The sequence below is a fragment of the Panthera onca genome, chromosome F1, assembly GCF_046562875.1.
Source record: "Panthera onca isolate mPanOnc1 chromosome F1, mPanOnc1 haplotype 2, whole genome shotgun sequence".
NCBI classification, from domain to species: Eukaryota; Metazoa; Chordata; class Mammalia; order Carnivora; family Felidae; genus Panthera; species Panthera onca.
In genome coordinates this window covers 61,962,881-61,982,655 of record NC_138355.1, presented here as the reverse complement: position 1 = coordinate 61,982,655, position 19,775 = coordinate 61,962,881, and the positions used below count along the sequence as shown (strand labels likewise).

General features: G+C 43.4%; 1 protein-coding gene across 2 annotated transcripts; it reads right to left on the bottom strand.

Annotated features, from left to right (window-relative positions):
- Nucleotides 1–2,478: 2,478 nt before the first annotated feature.
- FAM177B (family with sequence similarity 177 member B) lies at nucleotides 2,479–15,212 on the bottom strand. Of its 2 annotated transcripts, none has more exons than XM_060644420.3 (5): nucleotides 15,046–15,212; nucleotides 8,985–9,339; nucleotides 8,638–8,704; nucleotides 6,047–6,144; nucleotides 2,479–5,742 (listed from the first exon to the last, which is right to left on the bottom strand). In XM_060644420.3, the coding sequence occupies exons 2-5, from the start codon at nucleotides 9,156–9,158 to the stop codon at nucleotides 5,560–5,562; spliced, it is 522 nt and encodes a 173-aa protein (XP_060500403.1). In that variant the 5' UTR covers nucleotides 9,159–9,339; nucleotides 15,046–15,212; the 3' UTR covers nucleotides 2,479–5,559. The 2 variants fall into 2 exon arrangements, with proteins under 2 accessions (XP_060500403.1, XP_060500404.1); XM_060644421.3 differs by having other exon boundaries at nucleotides 15,050–15,212.
- Between the last annotated feature and the right edge of the window lie 4,563 nt (nucleotides 15,213–19,775).

Here is a 19,775-nt window from a genome sequence, read left to right as displayed (position 1 = left end):
TCCAGGTGGTTAGACCAGCCATGGCACCAGAGGCTTGGAGGGCCTGGCTGCCCAAGGCCTGATGAAGGGGTGTGTGCCGTGTCTGTGTATGCTATGTGGTACATGGTGGCCAGAGATCTTGAACAGTCCAGCGGTTATCCTAAGCAACAGGATCAATGGCTCGGCTCTTGGGGGACCTAAGATAATCCTGAATAATCCAAGCCTTAACCTAACCAATGTGGCCATTGCCCCTGAAGGCAGATCTTGGGTGGGAACTTGCCAGGGGCAGGCCAGGCAGGGCTGGCTGGGGTTACCTCCTGTCAGAGACACCTGGGAGCCCTGGTTGCCCAAGAGGCCTCTGCTCCTGGGGTCGTGGGTCAGGAGAGGGAGCTGTGCATGTGGATCCTGGCAGCTCTCTGAGCAAGGGGGTCCCCGGACCGTCTGTGACCTGGTAGCCACCAGGACCTAGTTCAGAGGAATGGGGGCACTAGGATTGGCTTTTGGGAGAAACTAGGCCTGTGAGAATTCCTCTGTTCCTCATTGGCTATTTGCTGGACACCATAGTTCTTTACAAAATGGACTTTTCCGTAGACTGCATGCCTGCATTCACAACATAGCCTCTAGCTCTCCCTAGTGTAAGTGATTTAAGAAAAAGACCAAAGCAGAAGCCATAGTTTCTCTTTAAAATTTTCTCAGAAGTGTCACACCATCACTTCTGACAAATTCTGTCGGTCACATAGACAACCCTGGTTCAATTTGGGAAGGGCTGCATGGGACAAGAGTACCAGGAAGCAAAGATTATTGGGACCATTTGAGAGACTGGCCGCGCAAAGCCTGGATGTCCTGATAATTTAGCTGTCTGGAACTTAAGGCCAAGAGGAGTATAGAGATTTTTGTCTCTTTGGTTGATAGCACCTAAAACAGTAACTGGTACATAGAAGGTGCCCAATCAATATTAAAATGATGAATTGATATTAAGGGAAATGTGGACTTATCTTGCAGCCACCGCCTGGAGCTCTGGAAGCTGGTTTCCATTTGTTTTCATTAATATATTTAGCTCAAGATTTGATTGGTTTGCGATCACTGACCGTAAGGGAAAGCAACCTCCATTCTTTCAGAGGAAAAGAAAAGTAGATTGAGAGTATAATATTTGCTGGCTAAAATTCACTCCTGCAAATATCACACTTTGGTTTGCCTAGTTCTCTAGAATCAGCACTGGGTGGATATCTTCCAGGCTACGTATGAGAAAAGTAAATAAGAGTACATCATGGGGTCTATTTTGAAGCAACGTAGCAAATAAAGCAGAGACAAGGTTTTACTGTGATCTGACACCTGAGACACAAATGACCAATGCTTCACTGGTAGGTAGGCTTCGCCGCTTTCCCTGCCACATCATAACCTCAGATTTCCTTTATCTTGAATTTGAACTAACAGGGCCTGTCAGGTGAAACACTAGACTCAGTCCTTGGTGAGGATAAACCACGCAGACTCCACCCCACAATTCCATCAATATTAATAGTTATAATTGGTATTATGACTTAAGTACATAATTAGAACCATGTGCATTTCCTCAATTTTCACATTTTATCCTTAGAACAGACATGGGGTGCATCTACCTTGTTTACTTTAATCCTCTTCTGAGATCCATGATCACCCAGAAATAGGTCCTGTATTCATGTCGCTGCTACATGACTCCACTTCCCTGGTCACAACTGATTAGAGGAAGGGATGGTCAGCTCAGCAAAAAAGGGCTAATCAGATTCTATGTCCTGTGTGTTTGGAATTGGGACCGAGGGGCAGTCACTTGAACACGCGAGTTATAAAATGTTACGGATTTGACACCAAAAGCAAAACAACAAAAGCAAAAATAAACAAGTGGGACTACATCAAATTAAAAAGCTTCTGCACAGCAAAGGAAACCATCAACAGAATGAAAAGACAACCTAGTGAAAGGGAGAAAATATTTGCAAGTCATAAATCTGATAAAGGGCTAATGCCCAAAATACATAAAGAACTCATACAACTCAATAGCAAAAGATAAAAACTAAAAACAATTTTTAATCCGATTAAAAAAATGGGAAGAACATCTTGTGTACAGACATTTTTCCAAAGAAGACATACAGATGACCAGCAGATATATGAAAAGGTGCTCAACATCCCTAGTCATCAGGAAAATGTGAATCACAACCACAAGGAGGTATTCCTTCACATCTGTTAGAGTGGCTATCATCAAGAAGACAAGAAAAAGCAAGTGTGGGTGAGGATGTGGAGAAAAGGAAACATGTATGCATTCTTGGTGGCAATGTATATTGGTGCAGCTACTACGGAAAACAGTATGGAGGTTCCTCAAAAAATTAAAAGTAGAACTACCGTGTGATCCAGCGATTCCATTTCTGAGCATTTTTTCAAAAAAAATGAAAACACTAACTCAAAAATATAAATGCACCATGTTTATTGCAACACAGTTTACAGTCACCAAAACAAGGAAGGAACCTAAGCAACTATCAGTGCATGAATGTTAAAGAAAATGTGTTGTCCATGCATGTGTGCGTGCGCACGAGCACACACACACACACACACACGCGCGCACAGTGAAATATTATGTAGGCACGAAAAGAAGGAAATCTTTCTGTTTGCAACAACATGGATGGACCTGGAGGACATTATTATGCTAAATCATATTACATCAGCTATTCTGACTTATGAAATAAGTCAGACAAAGAAAGACAAACACTGCATGATCTCACTTATATGTGCAATCTGAAAACAAATCAACCAACCAACAAAAACAAACAGCAATCAAAATCCAAACTCCTAGATACAGTGAACCACCTCTGGTGGTTGCCAGAGGTGAGGGATGTTGGGTGGGTGAAAAGAGTGAAGGTGGTCAACAGGTACAAACTTCCAATTATAAAATAAATAAGGCATGATGACTTTAATTAAGAACATTGTATATTTGAAAGTTGCTGAGGGAGTAGATCTTGAAAGTTCTCATGACAAGAAAAAAAATCGGTAACTGTCGTGGATGTTGACTAGACTGTGGTGATGACTGCACAATATATACCAAATTAATCATTAGGTTGTACACCTGCAACTAATACAACATTGTAAGTCAATTATATCTCAATAAAAGTAAAGATTACAAAATAAAAGAGCTATGGAGTGATCTTTCTTTCTCATGTGTAGGAAAGATGAGAAATGGAGAGAGTAGTACTTACGTATGTGTTTACCAGATTTGTTCTAGACCTACTGAAATTTATGTGCCCTTGGGGTCCATGAAATGCCTTAATATCCTTCCAAAAAATATTTTTTTGTTGCATAAGCTAGTTCACATTGAATTTGCTTCCTGTATCAAATCTGTTTTACCCACAGGGACATCGGGAAACTGAATAACTTGCACAGGGCCATTGGGTTACAAAGAGGCAGCAGAGCTGAGATTTAATCAATATCATATTGACTCTTGAGCCTATCATTTATCCCATACTGCCACTATTAGGAAGTGTTTCCCCTTCTCAGCTCACTTAGGGGGCTCACACTCCTTAGTGTTAATTGTGGCCATGTGACTTGCTTTGGTGGAAGACACATAATCAGAAGTGACATGATTCATTCTTAGTGGAGAGATTGGTTACCAGAGCTTCCCTATCCACTCCATTTCTGCTTCAGCAGCCCTGAAAGCATCCATCACAGTATGAAGGATCCAGAAGATCAAAGATGCATCCACCACTTAGCCAACACGCGGAGGACACTCTGGGAAGCCACCTCAACTGACAGTGGACTTCTTATGAGAACGAAATAAACTTGTGTTGTTTCAGGCCACTGAGATTTTAGAGTTGTCTGATTATGCAGCAAAACTTGTCTTATATATTCAACGGACTACACCGTACACCTTATTCTCCAGGCCTTCTTCTTGATTTCGTGTCAAATCAACTCCAACTTCCCCTTGTCTTAGAGCTTTTATTTCAGTTACATAGGACTGCATAACAAGCCACTCCAAAACTTAAAACAGTAATGATTTCTTACTTCTCATGATTCTGTGGGTTGACGGGGCTCAGCTGCAGGGTTCATCTACTTCACATGGGATAACAGAAGGTCACTTATGCGGCTGCATTTGGTGAGGAGCGTGGCCGGGACTGGAATGTGCGAGACAGACGTTCATCCTGGGGAACCTCTTTCCGTACGGCCTCTCGCTATTCAGAAGTCTAGCCCAAGCCTCTTTACGATGTAGAGTTTCTAAGACCACATGTTCCCATTTGCAAGTGCTTATCAGGCCTCTACTTTCATCACATTTGCTACTATCTCATTGGCTGAAACAAGTCACATGGCCAAGCCCAGAGTCAATGTAGATGGGACTGTACCAGGATGTGAATTCCAGAAGTCATGGCTCTTTGGGGACTTTCAGTGTAACCATCTATAACAGCCATTAATTAAGCATTAACATCGAGTTGTCAGTTTTAAAAGTGTTTCCACATTTATTATCTCATTTTGTTTAACAACAACCCTTGAGGAATAAATATATGCCACGCCTATTTTACAAAGAAAGGGACTAGGGCTCAGAAATCTGGACACCTAAAATCACACAACTAGTAAATGGGAGAATTAAGACTTGACCTCAGGTCTTATTACTGAAAGTGCTGTGTTTTCTATCACCTCACAGCTGCCTCTGGCCAGCACGACCAGTGATATCTAGCTATGATTTCCATGTTTGATCTTTCCAGGTTTTTATTTTTATTTTTTTTATTAATGTTTATTTATTTTTGAGACAGAGACAGAGCATGAGCAGGGGAGGGGCAGAGAGAGAGGGAGACACAGAATCCGAAGCAGGCTCCAGGCTCTGAGCTGTCAGCACAGAGCCCGACGCGGGGCTTGAACTCACGAACTGTGAGATCATGACCTGAGCCAAAGTTAGACGCTTAACCGACTGAGCCACCCAGGTGCCCCTGATCTTTCCAGGTTTTTAAATTTTGCTGGCAAATAAACAAACTCATCCATTTTTCCAAATACTTTTTCCAGAGTTTAGGTTGTTGTTGTTGTTGTTGTTGTTGTTGTTGTTTAACTGTGTGGAGGGAAATGCACCCAATTCTCAAAGACTTTGATGTATTGAAACAGAATTGCTAGCAATGTTTGCTTATTGTAAAGCAAGCCCCAACTAAGCCAGGGTGGTTACTGGGAAGCACCCACATTACACCACACCTTGAAAGGGGACTTATTTAGACTTCATAATGCCCAAAGTTTCTTCTGAGGAACAGAGATTCTTTTCTGCACCCTAGCCCCATGATGAAGAGTTTCAGCCCCAAACTGCCAGATCCAATTCCTTAAGTTATTTACACTTCTGTGCAAATGTCAATACTAATAGATCACAACCAGGGAAGGGGGGTTTGGGGGGGGGGGAGTTGAGTTGGAGGCTTATAAAATTGAGAAAGCATCCATAATTATTCTCATCACTGCAATCACTGGATGCTAGAGAATAAATCACAAGGAGATGAAAATCAGGACTGGCTCAGAAGCACTACCTATGGCTGTTGCCATGGTCATCAGTGGTGGTGGAACAGACACCCAGAGGAACCACAGTCCTGCTGCCCTTTATGAGCTGAAATCAGCTGCCAGGCCCTCCCTGGATGAGGCGCTCCGCCGAGGAACACCCTCCACAGTGTCCTGTTGTCTGGTTCCATACTCTTGGCCCCCAGTCTCCAGATGACACTTTTCATTAGGAACCTTGGTTGGCCGGGCCTTTGGCCCATTCCCTTCACTTTCCTTGTCACTTTCCTGGTATGGAGAGAAAGAAGGAAAACTTTACCTGTAAACCAAATACCTTTGCACTCCCCCTCTTACAGAGACACCCCTGAAAGAACCTTCTTTCTTTAAGCAATGTCAGGCTTCACGTTCAACCAACTTCTGCGACCCATCTCATAACACTCTAGCTTCACACAAGAAAGGCAAACATGAAGCATCATGGAGTGAAATTGTGCATGCCTACCAGGTGGGAAAATGCCTCCTACGGAGCTGAAGTGCAAGCAACCAACCTTCCCACATCAGGGCTCTTGGTGTCTTCCATCAGGATGTCACATACCTTATTTTGTGTCCTATAGTACTCATTTAACACGTACTGATATTTGGGTTGAGTAAGACCGAAGAAGGTAGCAAATCTTCCACCAAGAAATTCACATGCTGAAAGAAAGAAGAGGCACTTTGGTAAGCTGAACTGATGACTAAAACTTAGAGTCATTTGAGGTTAAGAGTTTAAACTTGTCTGCCGGTGATCCATTACCACACTTAACTTTAAGGCTGACAAAAGATTTCAATTGCTCTGGACTCTCAGAAAGTTCCAGGACTCACAAGGAATTGTTAACTCTTCTGTCTCCCCGTGGGATTACATCTAAACCATCCTTTCCAGATGGGTATGTCAGGAGAGATTTTCAAAATACCTACTTCCAGGTACAGCGTTGGTCCTAAGCAATCAGAATAGATGGTTTGGTTGTGAAAGTTGGGGGTCAAGGGTTAGCATTAACAGTGGTTTCCTGGCGGGGTCTCCTAGACACCTAGAAATGTTTTCCTTTAGAATTATAGGATTTCTGACACCCTACCCCCCACGACCCCACTTTCTGATCCCTAAGGCTTTTCCTCTTCTTGGGATGTTGCCCATATAGTACATCAACATGGTGCTCTCCATTGTTTAAAATGCGTTTTATCTTTTCAAAAATACTCTAGCTCCTTAATCTGTTTGTTTGCCACAGTGCCTGGTACATGTATATAAGAGGAGTTTCTAAAGTATTAGAATAAACCTTAGGAGGCTTTCCTGCTTATGACCTACTAGAATTTTACCTTGAAAACACTAGTTACGGTTTCATGTGGGTGTCAGCTCTATCCAAAGTTCCTGTGTAGAGACCAGGGTGCTGACTGCTAGCATTTGTATGGCTCCCCTACAACCTGGAAGCCCCAAGCAGATGCACGTCAACGCTACAGTCCTGCTTGGAACCTCGAAGGCAGCGTGATTCCCCATATGTCCTGTTCCTACCATCCTAAGTCACAGCCCAACATGGAAATCACTACAGTCCCTGTTCTCCTTTACATTCTCATAAGGCTGTATTGAGTTTTGCTTCTTTTACTTGACCTAATCTCCTAGGGTGTTCTCCCTCCAAAATATTTCACCCCTTACACAATCTTGTCCCAACTAAACACATGGAGCTCTCTAGAAGACAGCATTTTTTCTGCCAGTGTACCATGGTCGAGGTAAGATTGGTATCTCACCTGGGTTCCCAAAGGAACTTACAAATCCCTAACCCTGTATCCTGATGTAAAAGCACTTGCTCCTCTGAGGCTCATACCATCTGACTAAATCACCCCATCGTTACTTTTTACTGTAGTTTGAAGACTTCCCTCCCCTCCCCTACCCCCAGTGACTATTGTGGTCCCTAAGCTGACCTTAGCCATACTTTCATAGCACTCTCAAGTCATATATCAGCATTACTCATTACTAAGTCTTTTCATCGGTGGTCCCTATGCTCCTTCTAGCCCGGCGGTTGTGATGACAAATTGTAATTAAAGGCATGTTTACTAGCTTATAATATCTATTGAATATGGAGTCCCTTGAAAGCAAAGCCTGTCATTTGTCTTTGTGTCCCAGGGACCCACACAGTGCCAAACACACATTGGCACTCAATAAATGTTTATTTAATGAATGAATGAAGATCAATTCCTCAGAGCTATGGCTATACTTCGTATTTTCTTGAATTTTAATTTTTGTATTTTTTTAAAGTTGTTTCCTTCCTGCTGTACATACAAGAATACGCAAATTAGAAGGAAATGAGAAGGGGCGCCTGGGTGGCTCAGTCAGTTGAGCGTCCGACTTCAGCTCAGGTCATGATCTCACAGCTTGTGGGTTCGAGCCCCGTGTCACGCTCTGTGCTGACAGCTCAGAGCCTGGAGCCTGTTTCAGATTCTGTGTCCCTCTCTTGTTCTGCCCCTCACCCACTCATGCTCGCTCTCTCTCTCTCTCTCTCTCTCTCCTAAGAATAAATAAAACATTTTTAAAAATTTAGAAGGAAATGAGTAATTAGATGTTGCCAATTGTGTTTTAAAGAAAATTGGTGAAAGTCGAGCAAAATAAGATTCAGTGTTTCATCTGTTATAAATAGCTGCTTAGGCCATTCACTTTGTCCCTGAGAAGGGTCCATAAAGTCCTTGTTCATAACAGAGTCATTATGATGAGGGAACTTGGAACTGTGTCATATAAAAATAGTTTTAAAAAAACCTTGGAAGTTTATTCAGGTGAAGAGTCACCTTAGGGATGGGGGAGGCTATTGTCTTCGAATATTTGAAGCTGTGTCCTATGAAAGAGGAATCTAGACTTGTTTTATATGACCTTAAGAAAGACAACTAAGATCAATGGGAATAACTTTAAAAGAAGACAAAATATAAGGTAGGATTTACTAAAAAGAGTTGGAAAGAGATGGAAGGGTCTGCCTGAAGATGTGAGGTTCTACACCTTTGGGAATGTTCAAGCATAGATCAAGAAGGGACTAGGTTGTCCCTTATTCTGGATGCCAGGGAGTGGATTAAACTACTGGAAGGCCCAACGAACATTGAGGGCCTATAAGTCTACATCTTGTATTTAGGAATAAATAAATAAATAAATAAATAAATAACTTTGGCACTACTTACTAGAAAATGAGGTGCTTGCTATTTGCCCTGCCCAAAACCATAAGTACGACTGCCATGAGAGTTTAGACTGAAAAAAAGAAAGAAATCAAGTTAGAGTAATTAATAACAAGAGTAGTGGTACAGGTGTTTCATGTAGAGATTTCAAAATGCTTTATAGAATATTACATTTTCTTTCGCACACATGAGAAATGTAAAGTTATCAAAACTATGAGTTGACTATAAACTCCAGGAGGTAAGACAAGGGGAACAAGGAGTTAGCTTAAAACTGTATTTTCTACAAACCTTGTTTGGCTTAATCTCTTATTCATTAAGCCCCCATGTTACTAATATTGACACTCTAAGCTTACAGGATCATGTGTTGAATTTGTTTTCTGTTCCTTCTTTTCTTCCTCTTCCTCTTCCTCGGTGCTATATTCTTCCATGATGTCTCCATCAACAAAATGGATAATTCTTTTGGGAGTAGTTCTTTTGGAAGACCTACTTTTCTCTAATTCTGACTTCTGGAAACTGTCTTTTTCCATAAGGAAATAAAACAACTAGTGAATTTAAAACAGGGAACCTTCAGGCCAGTTGCCCAGGGCAGTGTTTATATAGCTGAGGGGTGTCTAGTTATTTTCAATGGATGGTAAAGCTAGAGAATTCAGATGTAACCGTAGCTACAATCTCATCAATTCTTCAAATCCAAGGAAGGACTGTTCAGTTCTGTACCAAAATGGAAAAAAAAAAAATGTAATTAGTAGTAAAAATGTGAACTTTGAGTCTTCAAACAAAAATTTAAACCGTTCCCTTACCTCTTATTCATTACAAAACCAACAAATACTAGTAGAGAGAGGCCACTAAGGTGTGGAAGTTTCCCAATTATTTCAATAAAGAGCGAGAGGCAATGTAGGTAGTGATTAAGAGTGCAGGCTTTGCACAGAGAAGAACAAATTTGTCAAGTATATACCTGGTAAAGGACTTATTTTCAGAATATGTAAAGAGCAATTACAATTCAATAAGTAAAAGACAAGCAACTCAACTGAAATATGGGCGAGGGATTTGAACAGATACTTTATCAAATAAGATTTACAGGTGCCAACTAAACTTAGGAAAAGATGCTCAATGTCATTAGTCATTAGGAAAATGCAAATTGAAACCATAATGAGATATCACCCTCACTAGAAGGCTAAAATTTAAAGGACTGAGGAATAAATGGAGCAGCTAGAACTCTCACATTGCTGGTGGGGATGCAAAATGGTACAGCCACTTTGGAAAACAGTTTGGCAGTTGCTTAAAAGTTAAACAGGTTCTCACCATATAGTTTTGTTCTGGGACCCAATTCCAAGCTGGGGGGTGGGCAGAGATTTCCCCCACCAACAAGCAATTCTCAAATTGTCAGGACACCAGCTGGATGTCCTACAATTCAACTCGATTCTGACACTTGGCCTCTTACTTGGCCTCTTCCCTTACTTCAGAGGCCAATCACAAGCCCAGGTTGTTATTTGTACTTCTGACCTACTGGCTATAAATCAGAGGTTCCCACAACCCCCACTTTGAGTTAGATTAATTTGCTAGAGCAACTCGGGAAGTCTGTTTACTCACTAGATTATCAGTTTATTATAAAAGGATAGAATTTGGGGCGCCTGGGTGGCTGAATCGGTTAGGCGTCTGACTCTGGCTCAGGTTATGATCTCATGGCTGGTGATTTCGAGCCCCGCTTCAGGCTTTGTGATGACAGCTCAGAGCCTGGAACCTGCTTCAGATTCTGTGTCTCCCTCTCTCTCTGCCCCTCCCCTGGTCTCTCCGTCTCAAAAATAAATAAACAACAACAACAAAGGATATAATTTGGGAAGAGCCAGATGGAAGAGGTATAGGGCAGGGTGCACAGGGCAGGGTATAGGGAAAGGGCACAGTGCTTCTGTGTGTTCCCTGAGCACAACACGCTCTCTGAAGTTCCACGTGTCCACCAACCTGGGAGCTCTCCTCCCACCCGGTTTTGTTTGTTTGTTTGTTTGTTTTGGAGGCTTCATCACCGAGGTCTGGCTGATTAAATCATTAGCGTTGGGCACTGGTGATGAATTCAACCTCCAGCCCCTGGGGGATGTCAGGAAGTGGGAAGGAAATCACCTAATCACAGGGTTGGTTCTTGCAAGTCACCTCATTAACATGACAAAAGACACGTGGTCCTCTCAACAGTTAGGAAATTCCAAAGGTTTTAGAAGCCCTGGGCTAGAAATGGGAAGACCACATATATAGTTATTAAAAATCACAGTATCACACGCCTAGATGTTTACCCAAGAGAAATGAGAACATTTCCATCTAAAGATTTGTATGTGAATATTTATAGCAGCTTTATTTGTAAGAGCCCCAAACTGAAAACAATCAAAATGTCCATTAATGAATAAACCAAATGTGATACATTTGTTCCATGAAATACTATTTAGTGATTAAAGTATTGGACACTTATATTTTTATTTATTTATTTATTTTGAGAGAGAGAGAGAGAAAAGGGGAGGGGCAGAGAGAGAGGGAGACTGAGAATCCCAAGCAGGCTCTGCACTGTCAGTGCTGGGCTCGATGCAGGGTTCCATCCCACGAACCATGAGACCATGACCTGGGCGGAAACCAAGAGTCAGTTGCTTAACCAACTGAGCCATCCAAGTGCCCCTTTGGACATTAATATTTGCAACACTATGAATGAATCCCCAAAACATCACGCTAAGTGAAAGAAGCCAGACACTGTATATTAAATGATTACATTTATATAACATTTTAGAAAAGGCAAAATTATAGTTGTAGAAAACAGATGAGTGTTTGCTGGGGAGGATGGGGAGAGAGATAACTACAAAGGGACAAAAGGGAACTTTCTCGGGCGATAGAAATGTTCTAACAGATATCATGATTGTAGCAGTGGTTACTCAACTATACATTTGTCAAATCAAATTCTACACTTAATGATGAACTTTTGGGGTGATGGGGTGGTCTGTGGGGTCTGGAGCCGATGGCCAAGAAATAATTCTTGAAGACGTCTCTGGTGCAAAAAGGTGATTTTATTAAAGTATGGGGACAGGACCCATGGGCAGGAAGAGCTGCACTGGGGTCATGATGGGTAACTCATTATATACCCTCAGGTTGGGAGGGGGTCAGGGATAGATTAAATCTCTAAGGAATTTTGGAAGCAAGGTTTCCAGGACCTTCAGGGGCTAGCTGTTACTAGGGAAACACCATATATCACTGTTTAATAAAACTTTAGTCCTGAGACCCTTCAGATACATATCAGGGGCCATAAACTTGGAGCATGATTGCCAAGATATATCTTGGGGCAGTTGACATAAAGGAAGTAGACTTATGGGGGAGGTGTAAGCCAAGGTTCTCGTTTGCCCCTAGCAAAGTGTCATCCTTGAGGCCTCTGAGCTCCTAGAGGGAGGTCACTCTGCTGGTCTCAAGGATTTATCAATGGGCTGTAGGCAGTAAGGGAATTTCATTTCTCACTTGCCTTAGTTTCCCACATCACCGTGGCAAGCAATTAAACCCCTTTCCTTTGTTCTTGGGTAGCCAGGCAGGTCAGAGGAATAGCACACATATTCCACGCCGGGGGGGGGGGGGGGGGGCTGCCAGCCTGTATTTTGTCCTCAGCCTGCCTCTTGCTCCCCCATCAGTTAATCAGTTAACACTGGTTAATATCTCAATAAATCTCACCAGTTTGGGAGCCAGCCTGCCTAGGTTTAATATCCCATTACTTACTATCTCTGGGCCTTGGTTTCCTTATCTCTAAAATAAGAATGATACAGTTTGAGCATATCTTTGAATATAGTACCAACCTTATAAAATGAGAATTAAACGAGGAAAGACACAGCAAGGAGTTAGAACAATTCTTAGCAAATATCAAGTGTCTGATAAAAGCTAGGTATTATTAAGTACCTATCACTTCCGTAACAGTGGGTACACACACTGTTGTCTTAATGAGTACTTAATATATTTGAAGATTATGTCAGCAGATGTGGCAGACTGAGTTGATGTGAAAGTCCTCTTCCTGTTCCAGATTCACAGAAATGCTGGATAAAATTAAAATATTAAACCAAGCTGTGAGAAGAAAAGCTAGCAAAAACGAGTATCCGTGCCCAAGGCTGGATACTCCCCTTGCATACTTTTGTCTTCCGTAATCTTGTCTGCCTCCTGCCCCAACTACCTGTGTAGCATCACTGGTAAAGTCCCCCTCCCCTGTTTCTTTGATCTCTCAATCCCCTACCATCCCAGCCATGAAAGGAGTCCCATGGCAAGGTTCGGGGCTCAGCCTTTGGAGGTGACTCCGCTGGGCCGGCACCGGTGTGCAATGAACAGCCTTTTCCGATTCCCGGAGTGCACATGGCTGGTCTCTTCCTGGGCACCGAGTATTTGCTGTAACAGCTGGACTGAGGATGTAAGAGAGGCAGAGAGACTGGAAGGAAGCCTAGGTATCAGCAAAAGAAGGAAAACTGAAAATCCTAAGGGTGAGCTAAAGCTGGGATGGTTCCTGAGGGTTTCAGAACTGGATACAGACCTTGGGGCTAAAGGTTTAACACTGGTGCAGAGAGGAGAGCCCAAATCACAGACCCTGCGAATTTGAGGAGCCAGCTGAAGTGAAATACCTGAGTAAAACTAAGATAAATAAATTACAATCGTAATCTGTAAATTATGGACTGGAAAAACTGCCTACTGGCTTATCAAAGTGGAAAAACAATTTGTCATCTCCTGGCAACATGGGTAGAAAGAGTCACTGAAAAATACTGGAACCCCAGGCCAGTACCAAATGCTGGGTGCGGCCAGATTCAGAGTGCTCAGGTGGGGTGAGGCCCGGCAGTGAAGCTTCGGGACCCACAGCTGCCGGAAGCAAGCACAAAGGCACCTGAGGGGGAAGCTTCAAGAAGATAAGGTACACAGGATCTGCACTAAAAACACCCCCTGCTGAGGATGCCATGGCAAAAACTTACAAATCCCAGGAAGAAACCAACCCTCCTGAGGATGTTACCAAGTTGTCACCCAAAAGTCGGGAGTAATAGAGCAACACAGAACTTTACAATGATTATGGTTAATATATTCAAAGAGATAAAGGAAGCAAGACATAATATCCCAAAGGAACAGGGTGATTTGAAAAAGAACGGAACAGAAATTCCAGAAACGAAATGTATAGTCAACACAAGATATGTTGGATGTAGATTGAACAGTGAAGCAATCTCTCATAACCCAGCATAAAGAGAGATATGTTCTGTTAACATCAAGGAAAAGCTTTGAGATACGAAGAATGGATGAGAAAGTTCAATATGTGTTGAATGGGAGTTCAGAGGAGGTGAATGGAAAGGACAGGGGAGGTAATGTTTGAAGACACAATGGCTATGAACTTTCAATATTTGGGTTTTTTTAAGTTTATTTATTTTTGAGAGAGAGAAAGCACGAGTGGGGAAGGGGCAGAGAGAGAGAATCCCAAGCAGGCTCTGCACGGCTAGTGCTGGACATGGGGCTTTGAACCCACGAACCATGAGATCATGACCTGAGCCGAAGTTAGGAGTCGGACTCAGCCAACTGAGCCACCCAGGTGCCCCTAAAAGTTACTGTAGAGACAAGCCTATGCAAAGAAGGACACTCAGACCCTCCCCTGGGCCCCTAAAAGCAGGAAATCTATGAGAAAGGTAGCCTCCCTGGACCAGGAGGTAAAGAGACATCCTTATCACCAGAGATGAGATGTTTAGAGCCAAGAAGGCTGTACAAACAATCCTTGTTACTTTTTACTAATTTGCTATCCCAGCCCAAAGTCTGTTTACAATTCCTCACTAATTGAAACTCCAATTAGTTAACATTTCTCTGTCTTGTCAATTCCTCACGGATTTATTGTCTCTCTGTCTAAAAGGTGTAAAAACTGCCGGCCTTGGTCATTTCTTTGGGTCTCAATTTCATTATTGGGCCTCTGTGTACATGTAATAAAACTTTTTTTCTCCTGCTAATCAGTCTCATGTAAATTTAATTCTTAGTCCAACTGGAAGGCCTTGAGCATAGAGAAGAATTTTTCATTCCCTTCAGGGGATGTGAATAAATCACCGAATCTTATTGGTACAATGCTGAGTTTATGTCGTTGTCAAAGGTTAGGGTTGCAAAAGACCTGCCAAGGGTTAAATTTGTCAGCAAAGTGATATGAAGACAGAGGACCGACCCAGCATAGGGTCCTCTAAGGAGACTTGAGCAATGAATACACAGGGTTTTGCCGACTGACTTAGTGACAGTGTATCACTAAAGAACCTCAGCAAGAAATAGAAAAGTTGTTACCATTTAGTTTCTGATGCCAAAAAAGCAGCAAACAGTAACTTAATTTGGTGTTTAAGACAGTGCCATGTGAAATAAAACACATCCTACAACAGTAATCAGAAGGAAATACAAACATTTTTGAAAGCAACTCACCTACATTTATTCCTCTGCTTTTTCTTTCATTGCTTTTATTCGTTATGTCTGGCTTTGAAGGTAGTACAAAATTCGGTGCCAGAAGTTGTTCGGTAGATGATAAATCAGAGAAGCTAGGCTGAGGCCAGACAGAGCCCTGGGATATGCCAACGTGGAAGCATTCTCTGTGTGCTGTTTACAGGGCGGAACGTGTTTGAGTTGTGGGAAGGTCAGTTATATTTACACATCCGGCAGTGAATGAACCCAGTGGGCACCAAACTTGTCTGCAGATTAGAATCCTCTAAGGGTCTTTTAAAAAATTCAAATGGCAGACCACACCCCAGACCACTGAAGTCACCATCTCTATGAGTGGGACGTGGCATCAGGTGTTATCGTTGTTGTTGCTGTTGTTTTGTAGTTTATTTATTTTTGAGAGAGACAGAGTACATGTGCACGCACCAGCGGGGGAGGGGCTGACACAGAGACAGAGAATCCCAAGCAGACACCTCGCTGTCCGCGAAGAACGCAACATGTCGACCCCACAGATCATGAGATCATGACCTGAGCTGAAATCCAAAGTCTGATGCTTAATCCACAGCCACCCAGGTGCCCCGGCATCTGTTATTTTTGAAGCTGTCCGGGTGACCCCAATGTACAGGCAAGTTTCCTAAGGAAACCAGTGCCCTAAGGATGTGGGAAAAGATACAGTGATTTGCTGCACATGAAGCTAGTACCAAGACATCTCGTCTATTTTTTTTTCAAGAGGGTTTTTTTTGTTTTTTTGGTTTTTTTGCCTTCTGCCTTCTGAGGCTCCCCTTCCCCCCCACCAACCTTGCTGCAACCTTAAAAGCTTAAATATCAAAAGTTTAAGAACTAACAGGGGCACCTGGATGGTTCCATCGATTAAGTGTCCAACTTCGGCTCAGGTCATAATCTCATGGGTTTGTGGGTTTGAGCCTCGCCTTGGGCTCTTGGCTGACAGCACGGAGCCTGCTTTAGATCCTCTGTGTCTCTCTCTCTCTCTGCCCCTCCCCTTCCCCCACACATACTCTCTCTCAAAAACAAATAAACATTAAAAAGAAAAAAAATGAATACGGCCTAACAGCCCCACTGTGGTTTATTGTACTTCACTCCTCTGAAGACCATCTCCCAGTTCATACATTTCCAAACCAAATGAAGTACCCCATCCCCCATATACCTGGCTCCCCCGTTACTTGAATTACAGACGTATGATATCTGCTGGCCCTCTAAAGAAAATACTGGCTTCTTTTCTTCATGATAACAGTGTTGGGAGTTAAGTAAGCATTTGTATCTTTTAATTCAGGGGGCTCTAAAGGGAAGCCATGAGGAGAGAGGAGAGAAAAAGGGGAAAAAAGGTGAGAAAGAGCTCTAACTTATAATGGAGTTAGTGCTTTTCTGCCACCTACTGGACTCTTTAGGATGTGCTATGCAAAATTACAGAACAATGTGGAATCTACTTATTTTTATTTACAAAAACCTTGGGAGCACCGCCAATTTCACACCATGTACATAGACATGGATGTTTTGCAAGTGACCTTTCAGAAGGCTAAATATTCCCTACAGCATGTTTTTTTACCTCTGTTTAATTCTTTTTTTTTTTAAGGTTATTTATTTTGAGAGAGTGAGCATGAGTGGAAGGGGGCAGAGGAAGAGAGAGAGAGAATCCCAAACAGGTTCCACGCTCAGCGCAGAGCCCAAGGCAGGGCTCCATCCCATGACCCTGGCACCATGATCTGAGCCGAAATCGAGTCAGACACTGAACCCACTAAGCCACCCAGTCTCCCCACCCTCTGTTTAATTCTTATGAACACTTCTACTTTTTGTTTCTTAAAAACCCCAAATCTAGTTTATCAAGGATTGTGCCTAAGTATATATAGTATAATTAAAAGGCCATATAATCTCCCCAACCTTTCAATATTGGAGTACCTCCCGGCTCAGTGATGGAATCACTTCTGTTTTTATGTATTCGTTCATCAATGAATAGATATTTACCTCATTGAGTCCTATGGCTTTAAATGCTACCTACATGTAAATTTATATCCAATAATTTTATCTCCAGGTCAGACTTTTCCTTGAATCTCAAATTCAGAGATCCTACTGTCTACTCAACATTGCTTCTTGGGTGTCTAATAGACATCTCGGTCCTGATGTGCCTAAATCTTTGCTCACACTTCCAGCGCACCCTTCTTCCTGCACACCCCTCCCCCAGACACATACTCGTACCTCCTCCAGCAGTCTTTCCATGTCAGTAAATGGCAATTCTATTCTTCCAGTTGTTCGACCAGAGTCCTTGGCGTCATTCTTGATTCTTTTCCTTTAGCCACACCCCCCATTAAATCCATCAGGAAATCCTCTTGGATATTTGTGGAATCCTCGTATGACCACTCCACCCTGGTCTAAGCCATCATCTCTCGCCTAGATTGTGGCCGTGGCCTTCTATCTGTCCCCCTACAGTCTATACTCAAGAAGGCAGCCAGAGTTGTAGAATCAGATCATGTCACTCTGCTTAAAATCCACAAGGGGTTTGGGGTCCCTGGGTGGCTCGGTCGGTTAAGCGGCCGACTTCAGCTCAGGTCATGATCTCACAGTCCCAGAGTTCAAGCCCCGCATTGGGCTCTGTGCTGACAGCTCCAAGCCTGGAACCTGCTTCAGATTCTGTGTGTGTGTCTCTCTCTGTGCGCCCCACCCCCCTCACGTTCTGTCTCTCTCCATCTCTCAAAAATAAAAAAAAATTTAAAAAAAAAGAGCATTAAAAAAGAATCTGCAAGGGGTTCATATGGCACCTGTGGGAAGGCGCAGTGGGGGACGGAGGAAGCCCAAGTCCCTGCAATAGCCTGCAAGGCTGTCCATCTGGCTCTCGATACTTTTCTGATCTCATTTCGTGCCGACCGCCGCTCACCACACTCAACACACTGGCCTTCACGTTATGGTTCCCTGACCACAGACTCTCCCCCTACAAGGACCTTGTAGCTGTGGTTCCCAGGACTAGTCCTTCCTCCCACAGACTTTGAACTCTTCTCTCTCAAGGCACCTTCCTGTCCCCTTCACCACCACCACCACTCAACATGCTACTAGTTTTTCTCCTGAGCACTTACACCTTGCACAAACTCTGATTTTGCCTGTCTCCCGCCTCCCTTCCCTCCCCTGCCTGTCCTCTGGCCAGAGTGGGAGGGGCTTTACCTGTGTGTTTCCCGCTGTGCCTCCTGCCCCTACACTACCTGAGACAAGGCTGACACTCAGTATTTGCTTAATAAATGAACCATATGTTTAGATCATTTTAATGGGTGAGGGAAGGTATTATGTAATAGATTGGAAAACTAAGGAGAGAACAGGCTTGTAGTTGTCTCTATTTCTGATGCTAAAATGGCTGCCTTTTGTTTCACATTTTTCTCACTACATTTGCACATTATTCATTTCATTTGCATCAACTCCTTCACTGACACACGGCATTGGAATCCGTACCAGCAAAATCACACACGAGTTCTACATCTTGGCATTGAGCTTCAGAAAGATATCGCACCTAAAATTTCCTACATTTCTTTCAGTTTTCGTTTATGAAAACAGGTTTTCAAATGAACCAGATTAAAAGGCAGCAAAGCAGCAGCACCGGGAATTACACACACACACACACACACACACACCCAGCTAACTGGGCCACTGTGGGTGCTCCCAGCTTCCGCCTTCCCCTCCCCCACGAGGTGCTCTGAAGGTCAAGCAGGGATGGAGCATCCAAAGCCCCCCCCCCCCCCCTGCAGGCAGCAGTCTTCTCTACCAACTTCTCCACGTTGGTTCACCTGAGGAAACTGGCCAGGGAGCGGGCAGGGTTGAGTGAGGAATTATGTGGACTGAGGAGAGATGTGAAATATGAATAAATGAACGCACGCATTCGCAGACCTCTGCTCCCCAGGGGAACTGCTGTCAGAACATTACCTGGCAGGATTATTATATCTTTATTTTCAGTATTAAACCGCATGCATGCACCCAGTCACTGTGGACAAGAGTGACATCACTGGGGCACCTGGGTGGCTCAGTAGGTTAAGCGCCGCACTCTTGATTTCAGCTCAGGTCATAATCTCAGAGTCGTGAGATCGAGCCCCGCGTTTGGCTCTGCTCTGCCCTGAGCCTGAGTGTGGAGCCTGCTTGGGATTCTCTCTCTTCCTCCCTCTCTGCCCCTTCCCTGCTTGCGCTCTCTCGCTCTAAATAAATAAAGAAGAAAAAAAGAGGAACATCACTGACGTGCCCCTGCCATCAGGGCATTTCTCAACTTTTTCTACATCGTGGCAGGTGATGGTGGGAATTCTCTGAAATTCCCAGGTGACCAGCCTGGGAGCTCCGGCCACCTTAGGCCCTGCCCAGCTGGCCCTAGAAGCCTGAGACCAGTAGCTTGAGGCAAACTACTATGAAGCTCTAGGGAATAAAACTCAAGCCACTGGTGAACATTTTCTCCGGGGCGGGTGGTGGGGGGGTGGGGGGGGGGCACTCTGATTGACACTATGAACTTACACCCACCTCAAGCACAGCAAAGGCATTGGATACACTGAACTGCATTGACGCAGTATCGCTGGCCTTATATTGTATAAGTGGGTTTTCGTTCTACAATTCAGAGTAGGCTCCCCTTGTTTGAGTCCCTTTAGTTTGCTACTAAACTGTTTTTTAAAATAAAAATGTAAATGCTGAGCAAATTACTCAAGTATCACAAGTCCGTCAACACAAAATTACGGTAACCCACG